At 65.9% G+C, this 9,567-nt stretch overlaps 1 protein-coding gene across 1 annotated transcript; it reads left to right on the forward strand.

The window, feature by feature from the left end:
• Positions 1-3,900: 3,900 nt before the first annotated feature.
• On the forward strand, positions 3,901-7,713 carry LOC118244288 (antigen WC1.1-like). The gene is given in 14 exon segments (XM_050710860.1): positions 3,901-3,952; positions 4,077-4,397; positions 4,474-4,788; positions 4,866-5,168; positions 5,269-5,589; positions 5,667-5,981; positions 6,052-6,213; positions 6,216-6,359; positions 6,461-6,473; positions 6,475-6,806; positions 6,919-7,065; positions 7,144-7,239; positions 7,319-7,405; positions 7,550-7,713. Coding segments are annotated over 14 exon segments (2,772 nt in total).
• The last annotated feature ends 1,854 nt before the right edge of the window (positions 7,714-9,567 follow it).

The raw sequence follows: 9,567 nt of genomic DNA on the forward strand, positions 1-9,567 counted from the left end.
GATGGCACAGCCACGGGGCCCAAGGGTTTCCTGCTGGGGGACCGGGACATCGCTGCTGCCCACCCTGGGAGCGCCAGTGACAGTGGCCTCACTCTCTCTTGCAGTTGGTGGCATCTTTGCAGTGCCCTGCCGCCATGGACGGGTCGTTGGGCTTGGTCTGCTCACTCTGTCGTCACGACCAGCATGACGTGGCCTACCTGATGCCCTGCCTCCACCAGCTTTGCTTGGGCTGTGCACTGTGGTGGGCCAAGGAGAAGCCGAGTTGCCCCCTGTACGGGGGCAGGCTCCAGTCCATCAAGTACTCGGTGCGGTCGGCTGACGACTACCTGGAGTGTCCCGTCCAAGAGCCCGCAGAGCAGCTGGGGGACGGCCAGCAGGATGAGCAGGGGGCTGCGGGGCCGGTGCTCAGGGCTCCTGAGCGCAGCTTCCCACCCCAGCTCTGGGCAGCCTTCTTCCGGGAGCAGCTGGCTGACACCAGGACCCTGCTGGCGTGGCTGCAAGAGGAGCTGCGGAGGATCTACGGCAGCCAGTGGTGGGACGTGGCTGTGGTGCAGGGAATCGTCCTCGCCTCCCTGTGCATCTTCGGGCTGGACCAGCAGGCCCTGGTGCGGCAGCTGCAGCCTTCCCTCCACAGCCACACAGTGCCCTTCGTGGCACGGCTTGTCACCGTCGCTGCAGAGCTGTACAGAACCGAGGTGCGCTGGCAGGGGGACTACCGGGATGCCTGTGCTGCTGGTGGGCAGGACAGACCCGCGGTCACCCCCGGCCAGGCCGGCTCTCCCTGGGGGATGACTGCCACTCACCCAGGCCGCTGTGCCAGCACCATGGGCCCCAATGCCGAGGAGCTCCCGGGCATCTGTCTCAGGGGTCCCGGGGAGCCCCCCAGCACCCCTGTCACCGCAGAGGAAGAAGACCAAAAGGAGGGGCCGGGACAGGCAGCGGCAGCAGGGCCATCTTCCCGGGGCAGCAGGCCCAGCCTCTACGCCCCTGGAAGGGGCAGGGAACACTCGCTTGGGGGGCCCTGGCGACCCCCAAAGAGGAAGGCTGGCAGCAGCCCCCAGGACTCTCCCCAGCCCCACAAGAGACCGCCCCAACAGCAGAACTAGGCAGGCGCCCCACAGAAGCACCAGCCATGGCTGCAAGGAACAACGGGGAGGCTCTCGGTCCTTGGCCTAGGCTGCCATAAAATAAAGATATCTAAAACAAGATGCATGCCTTTCTTTCCTGGATGGCTTTTTGTCTTCCTCCCCTTGTAGCTGACATCACCCCAAGAGCCCCAGCTGCCACTTCTGCTCCCTCCAGAGCTATGGCACGGTGCCTGGAGCATCCTTGCTGCTGCTTGTGGCCCCACCAACACCACCCCAGCAGCCCTTCCCTTGGGGCCAGCTGGTGGCAGCTTTGGCTGTTGGTTTGGGTGGCATCCCTGCCTATGGCAGGGGTTGGAGCTAGATGATCTTTAACATCACCTCCAACCCAAGCCACTCTTTGATTCACCCCAGCACCCAGAGCAGAGCTCACACGCAAACAGGGCCTGGAGGCGAGGGAACCGCAGGACGGGAGCAGCAAAGGGGCCCTGATGGCCCCGCTCTGCTTCATCGTGTCCCTGCAGCTGGCAGCCTGCGTGCCTGTGCTGCACGTGGGCTCTTCTCTTGTGTTCATGGAGAGAGAGTGAGAGCGAGCACAAGAGAGCTCTCAGACCCCTCCTGTGTCTGCAGGAGCAGAGCACAACAGCGAAGGCAGATCCTGCGCGCCTCCTGCGTGCACAGGGAGGTCTTTGGGACTGCCGAGAACGGCCCGACAGGAGGCCGGGAAGGAGCCCCCTGCACGAGCTGGCAGCTTGTAGCATTCATGAGCTGCTGCCTTGAGGATGGTTGCTCTGCTGCTGCTGGAGCATTGCAGGCTTCTGCAGAGGAGTCAGTAAGAGAAAACAGGAGTCCCTGCCCCAGCGACCGCAGGTACAAGCTACATCAAATAGCTGCAGTTAATCTGTTTAAGCACTGAATTCACTCTGGGGATGCACGCTGCCTATCAGATCATATGCCCTGATACGGAAAGCAGCCTTCGAAAATGCTCTTCACAGCTCTGCTTTTCTCATTGGTGCACTGCGAGTAGTTTCTGAAAGCAAAACCTGTCCCAGCAAAATAGGCAACAGCATTCGCCTGTCCTTGTCCTTCCTGGACCAGACAGCAACCTGCTAAACCTCAAGATACGTGGTGGTTAAGAAGCTAGTAGTGAGCTGTTTCTTTATGGGTTTTGCTTCTTCCTTTCCTCAGATGGTGGTTGTGATTGGTAATTTCCAGCACAGCTGCTTGAGTTGGCGCAGGTTGCTGTCGTTTAACCCAGCAGGCAGCTGAGTGCCACAGAGCCCTTCACTGGCTCCCCTCCCCTGCCCAAGTGGGATGGGGAAGAGAATTGAGGAAAAAAAAAAAAAAAAAAAAGAGAGCACAAAATGGCTGGTGGCGTGTGGAGTGGGGCTGGGCACCTCTCCTTGGGCCGAGGCCTGCACCTGCTCGCTGCAGCCTGTCCTATCTTCCTGACCTGGTTGCCCGGAGCTGGAGCTGGAGCTGGAGCTACCTGGGGCAGAAAGCAAGAAGCAGGAGGAGCTGGAGGGGGGAGAGTAGCGCTGCTCTGGCACCCCGAGGACGTCCCCTGGGCCTGGTCCCCAGGCTGGGGTGGCCGCTTCCCACTCTGCTCCTGGGGCTGACCTCCCCACCAGGGGGTTTGGGGCTGGGCGCCCAGCTTGCCGGCATGGCAAGGTCCTGTGGGCTGAAGCCCAGCCTGGGGCTTTCTGAGCAGCCCGGAGCCACAGCCCCTTGGCAGAGCCCGGCCCTGCAGCCGTGGACCCAGGAGGCCCCAGTCCCCAGCGAGCCGTGGCGCCACGCGCTCCTCCTGCAGCGGGGCTGTGCCAGAAGGGCAATGCCCTGTGTCCCGGCCCTGCGTACTGGCAGGCTTCACTTTTGAGTGGTGCCTGTGCATCCGGCACACACTTCCTCCTGCCCCAGCGCCGGGCTGCACACAGGGACAGGGGCAGGGAGGGCTGTGCCCCTGCTCCTGGCCCCTTCTACAGCTGGGGGCTTCTGTGCTGGCCCCACAGCAGCTGGACCCCCCTGCACCAAGCTGCGCTCTGTGGCTGTCTCTGTGCCTGCTGCTTGGGTCAGGCTGTCTTCTCTTCCTCGTCCTCCTCACTGCCCAAGAAGCTGTGCAGGTCCCTAGGGCTCAGCCTCAGCTCCGAGCCCCGTTGGTAGCATCCCTGCTGCTGCACAAAGCCACGATGCTATCGCCAGCAGCGCAGGTGGCCCAGCAGCTGCGTGCGTTCGGTGCCAACGCCAGGTCCCAGAGTGGAGGAAGCCATCCCCCTTGTGCCCTGTGCCCTGTGCCACCAGCCACTGCAAGGGCTGCAAAGACTCCTGCACGTGTCAGGGCCAGCACAGAGACCAGATTCTCCCTGGGGACCCCCAGGCTTGTTCCAGGTGGGTCAAGGCCCCCCAACCGCCCTACTAAGGCTGAGTACTGGGCTGCTGAGGGAGGCCATGTTCTGAGGGAGGACCCCATTCTGGGGATAAGACTGTCCCCGCTGGGGCCTGCTCTCTTTGGGCACAGCCCCGACCCCAGCTCAGGGGGACACGGGTGCTGGGCTGGCTGGCTCCCCTCGGGGACATACAGGTGCTGAACCCCCATGGGGTGGGAGGAGGTGGGGGGGTGCATGACGCCAGAAGCGGAGCTGAGTCTCATATTTGGGCACGGAGCAGGTTATTGGAGGCTGGGCCCCGGCAGGCAGCAGATAACCCTCCTGATAGCGGCTCACAAGGTGCCTCCGCCGCCCCCATTGGCTCCTGCCAGCGGGGGCTGCCTATATATTCCCCTCCCCGCTGCGGGGCTGCGTGGGGCACTGGGGGCAGGATGGTGCCTGCCAGGGCACTGGGGCTGCTCCTCTGCGTGCAGCTCTGCGGGGGTGAGTGGTGGGGCTGGCCGTGGGGCAGGGGCTGGCCGTGGGGCAGTGGGCAAGCGGTGGGGCAGGGAGCAGCCGTGGGGCAGGCACCCCCTGGGCTCAGCAAGGTCCCTGGGGTTGCCCGCAGGCAGCGGGGAGCTGCGGCTGGTGGATGGCGGTGGGCGCTGCGCCGGCCGGGTGGAGGTGAAGCACGAGGGCGAGTGGGGCTCCGTCTGCAGCTACGACTTCGACTGGGACCACCGGGGCGCTGGCGTGGTGTGCCGGCAGCTGGGCTGCGGTGCGGTGGCCCGGGCATCCCCATACACCCCATTTGGGCAGGGCAAGGGACGCATCTGGCTGCACCCCTTCTTCTGCCGTGGCTCTGAGGCCACCTTGCAGGACTGCCCTCATTATGGCTGGGGCAAGCACTTCTGCGACCATGACCGGGACGTGGGCGTGACCTGCACAGGTGAGGTGGGGTGGTGGTGCTGGGGATGCCGTCCCAGGACCCCCCTGGACAAAGCTGAGGTTGGTCCCTGGTACAGAGGCGCTGGAGTTGCGACTGGTGGCTGGCAGGGGACCCTGTGAGGGGAGAGTGGAGGTGAAGCTGCGTGGACACTGGGGCACGGTGGCAGATGATGCCTGGGACATGGAGGACGCCGAGGTGGTGTGCCAGCAGATGGGCTGCGGCTCGGCTCTTGGTGCCTACCCCAGCTCCCTCTTTGGCCAAGCTGATGGTCCTCTCAGCTTTGCTGTTGTCGACTGTAACGGCAATGAGAAGGCCTTATGGAGCTGTAACATTGTCGGCTGGGGACCCTATAGGAGCCCACATAAGTATGACACTGCTGTGGTCTGCCAAGGTGAGAGCTGGGGACATGCAGTGATGAGGGGAGCCCCAGTATCCACATCCCCCCCAGGAGCCCTCCTCTCCCGGCAGGGTTCTCCCGTCTGGCTGGAGGGGACGGCGCCTGCTCGGGGCGGCTGGAGGTGCGGCAGGGCCGGGCCTGGGCCACCGTCTGCCACGGCCACGTGGACCTCAAGGCCGCCCAGGTGGTCTGCAGGGAGCTGGGCTGCGGCACGGCAGTGGCCGTCCCCGGTGCCGGCCATTTTGGGGCAGCAACGGGGCCGCTCTGGGATGGCGCCTTTGAGTGCAACGGCAGCGAGCCACTCCTCGCCAACTGCGCCCGGAGGCCAACCCACGGCCAGTCCTGTGCTGGCCCTGCTTCTATCGTCTGCTCACGTAAGTGCTGGGGCTGGGGGGCTGGGGCAGACCCTTGCAGAGTGGGGTGCCCAGTGGGTCCCTGCTGTGCTGCCCCCCCAGCACCCTCTCTCCGCCACAGCCTACACCGGTTTCCGTTTGGCGGATGGCGGCTCGGGCTGCGTCGGGCGGGTGGAGGTGGAGGCGCAGGGGACATGGGGACCCCTGTGTGCCACCGCCTGGACCCTGCCTGATGCCCACGTCCTGTGCCGCCACCTGGGCTGCGGCCCCGCTGCCTCCCTGCCCCCAGGAGGCCATTTCGGGACGGGCACGGCGACGGGGCCGCTGCGGCGCGATGCCCTGAGCTGCAGCGGGAGCGAGCGGCACCTGGGCGAGTGCCCCGTGGCGGTGCTGGGGGAGCCCGCCTGCCCCCCTGGCCATGCCGCCGCCGTCAACTGCTCAGGTGGGTGCAGGGGACGCAGGGACCCGTGGCAGGCGGGGAGCAGTGCCCGTCCCCACGGCATGGCCGGGCTCTTGCAGGCGCCGCTGAGCCCCTGCGGCTGCTGGACGGGGAGAGCCGGTGCGACGGGCGGCTGGAGGTGGCCACAAGCCCCGGGGACTGGGCCCGTGTGACTGCGGGGCTGTGGGACGACCGAGCTGCCTCCGTGGCTTGCCGGCAGCTGGGCTGCGGTGTGCCAGAGAAGGTCTACGCTGTGCCGGCCGCCAGCTTGGGCCCTGTGGAGCTGCAGGAGCTGCGGTGTGCTGGCACCGAGGAGCGCCTGGCGCAGTGCAACGCCTCGGGGCCTGCCGCAGCGCCCAGCCACAGCCCCACAGAGGCGGCCGTTGCCTGCTCAGGTGAGTGCGCCGGGAAGGGCCGCGGGTGCCCAGCGGGTGCCCCCAGCCCCATCCTGGCCCTCCCGTGCAGGCAGCCGGCGGCTGAGGCTGGCGGGAGGCCCCGGGCGCTGCGCCGGCAGGGTGGAGGTGTACACCGAGGGCACCTGGGGCACCGTCTGCCAGGACGCCTGGGACCTGCCAGATGCCGACGTCGTGTGCCGCCAGCTGGGGTGCGGACGGGCCCTGGAGGCGCCCGCTCTGAGCGCTTCGGGCCCGGCGTGGGGACGCTGTGGCCGGGTGCCGGGGGCTGCTCGGGGACGGAGGCGGCTCTCTGGGACTGCCCAGCCCCAGCACGGCGTGGCTGCCGCCAGGGCGGTGGTGCCGGTGCCGTGTGCTCAGGTGAGCACTGTGATCCCTGAGCTGGGGAGCAGTCCCCACTGCCCGTGGGGTGCGCGCTGCCCCACGAGGTGCCGTGACCCCGCTGTCCCCTGTTGTTGCAGGGCTGCTGCGTCTGACAGGGGGGCAGCAGCAGCTGCAGCGGGCACCTGGAGGTGCTGCGCGAGGGGACGTGGGGCCGCGTGTGCGCCAACGACACCAGCCCCGCCACAGCTGCCGTTGTCTGCCGCCAGCTGGGCTGTGGCACCGGGGGGAGGCTGGAGGCCGTCCCCGCACAGGGCTCTGTCCCCGCCTGGCTGGGCTGGGTGCAATGCCAGGAGGGGGCCCCCTCGCTCTGGCGCTGCCCCTCGGCGCCCTGGCACCTGCAGTCCTGCGGCCCTGCTGGGGTCACCCACATCGCCTGTGACGAGGACACCGAGGGCACGAGCGGGGCCACCACAACTGCAGGTAGCAGCTGCCGGCACGGGGATGCTTGCACAGGTGGCTCTGCCCGTGCCCACTGCCCCCTGCCCCTGCTGCCGTGTGGATCCCGGCCTCACACTGCCCCTCGCCATCCCTGCAGGTGTCACCAGCAGCGTTGCCCCACTGACAGCAGTGTCGGGGAGCGTGCCGGTGCCCACGGTCCTGTGCGTGCTCCTGGGGACGTTGCTGGGCCTGGCCCTGGCAGCCCTGGCTGTGCAGGCACACCGCGCACGGGTGCAACGCCGAGGTGGGCGCCGCTTTGGGAGTCTCCATGGGGCTGTGGGGAACAGTGGATCATGCCGTTGCAACGTGTACTTCCTTACAGACCCCGTCAAAGCCACGGACGCCGGCTCTGAGGCCGTGTATGAGGAGCTGGATTACAGCCTGATGCCCGAGTACCAGGAGGTGCCCAGCCGCACAGGTGGGAGCACGATTTTCCCCAGGGCTTGGGGCTGTCTCCATACCGGGCCAAGCAACTAATATCCCCTTCTCCACCGCAGGCTCCCTATCCAAGGGCTCAGGCATGAATCCGATGATAAACAGCAGGGATGGCAATGAGGAGGACAGCGACACCGGGGCAGTTCCAGGTAGGGGAAGGGGAACTCGGCATGGACTGGAAGGCACAGGGGACTGAGGAGAGGGACCATGGCCGAGCAGTGGTGCTGGGGAGCTGAGGGGATGCGTCCCTTGTCGCTGCGTCCTCAGCCCCGGCCCCTCCCTGCCTGGCGCAGCCCCCCCAGCCCAGCCTGGGCACAGCCCCCCGGATGGCTATGACGATGCTGCGGCCGTGCCGGAGGAGCCCCCTGCTCCCCACAGCGGGGATGCCCCGGCGCAGCCCCACGGGGACACGGGCTATGACGACGTTGACATCAGCACCCTGGGGACAGCACCGTGAGGAGACCCTGGGGACATGGCTGCAAGAGGGGGCTCCGGCCCCAGGGAGGGGTGGCCGTGCCCATGGGGGGGCACCCGTCCCTGCCCAGCCCTCAGCACGCTGCAGAAATGGCTCCATCAGCCTGCCCGCACCCATTGCCCAAGGTCACGCCAGGGTCCTTGTGAAGTTTTTCAGCATGGCCTTTCCCTGCACAGCGCTCTTTCCAATTAAAGCCCCCAAGTGCTTGGAACCTCGCTCCCAGCACCAGCGCCTCTCTCTCTCCTGGGTCCATCGTCTGTCCCTCGGGGCCACGGGGCAGAGCTGGGCCCGCAGGCACGTCCCCATGGCTCTGGGCATGCAGGAAGGATGGGGAAGAGCCCAGGGCCTGGCCCCGGGGCCTTCCTTTGTCCCCAGAGCTGCATGCTCTCCCCGCCAGGAAAACAGGCTGAGGGAAGGGCACAGCAAGTCCCAGGGACACTTCCCCTGCCCCAGCACCCCCAGCGCCACACGCCCGGGGCACGGCAAGGGGATCACGTGCACCCTGAGCAAGCCGGCAGAGGACACCAAGGTGGGCAGGAGTGTTGATGTGCCTGAGGGCAGGAAGGCTCTGCAGAGGGACCTGGATAGGCTGGACCGATGGGCCTAGGCCAACTGTACGAGGTTCAACAAGGCCATGCTGCGTCCTGCACTTGGGGCACAACAACCCCATGCAAGGCTACAGGCTGGGGGCAGAGTGGCTGGAAAGCTGCCCGGCGGGAAGGGAGCCGGGGGGGATTGGTGGGCAGGCGGCTGAACAGGAGCCAGCGGTGTGCTGAAGTGGCCAAGAGGGCCAACAGCCTCCTGGCTAGTATCAGAACTGGTGTGGCCAGAGGGGCGAGGGAAATGATTGTCCCCCTGTACTCAGCCCTGTTGAGGCCACACCTTGAGTACTGCGTTCAACTCTAGGGCCCCCACTACAAGAAGGACACGGACCAGTCCAGAGGAGGCCATGAGGGTGATCAAAGGGCTGGGGCAGCTCTCCTCTGCAGACAGGCTGAGGGAGTTGGGGTTGTTCATCCTGGAGAAGAGAAGGCTCCGGGGAGACCTTCCAGTGGCTTTCCACTACTTAAAGGGGACTACAGGAAAGCTGGGGAGGGACTCTTCATCAGAGACTCTGCATCATGGCCTCTCATCCCTGCAGGGAGGCAACCGCACCTCCCACTTGAGTGTTATCAGCAAACTTGCTGAGGATGCATTCCATTCCTGCATCCGGATCATGGAGAAAAATGTTGAACGGGACTCGCCCTAGAGCTGAGCTCTGGGGAACAGTGCTAGTTACTGGCCACCAAACACCTGGAGAAGCAAGCGCATTCCCCAGAGATGACAAAGGGTCTAGAGGGGAAGACATGTGAGGAGTTGCTGCCCTGGCAGCCAGGAGGGCCAACCGCACCCCGGGGTGCATCAGGCATGGCATTGCTCACTGGCAAAGGAAGGGATTGTCCTGCTCTGCTCTGCCTGCTGCGGCCTCACCTCGAGCACTGCGTGCAGTTTGGGCACCATTGTATAAGGACATAAAATTTAGAGAGTGTCCAAAGGAGGGCTACGAGATGGTTAAGGGTGTGGAGGGGAAGACGTGTGAGGAGCAGCTGAAGTCCCTTGGTTTGTTCAGCGCAGAGCAGAGCAGGCTGAGGGGAGGCCTCATGGCGGCCTGCAGCTCCCTCACGAGGGGAGCGGAGGGGCAGGCGCTGAGCTCTGCTCTCTGGGGACAGCGACAGGACCCGAGGGAACGGCATGGAGCTGGGACAGGGGAGGGTCAGGCTGGGGGTTAGGGAAAGGTTCTTTACCGGGAGGGTGGTTGGGCACTGGGACAGGCTCCCCAGGAACATGGTCACAGCA

Source organism: Cygnus atratus, chromosome 5 (assembly GCF_013377495.2).
Source record: "Cygnus atratus isolate AKBS03 ecotype Queensland, Australia chromosome 5, CAtr_DNAZoo_HiC_assembly, whole genome shotgun sequence".
NCBI classification, from domain to species: Eukaryota; Metazoa; Chordata; class Aves; order Anseriformes; family Anatidae; genus Cygnus; species Cygnus atratus.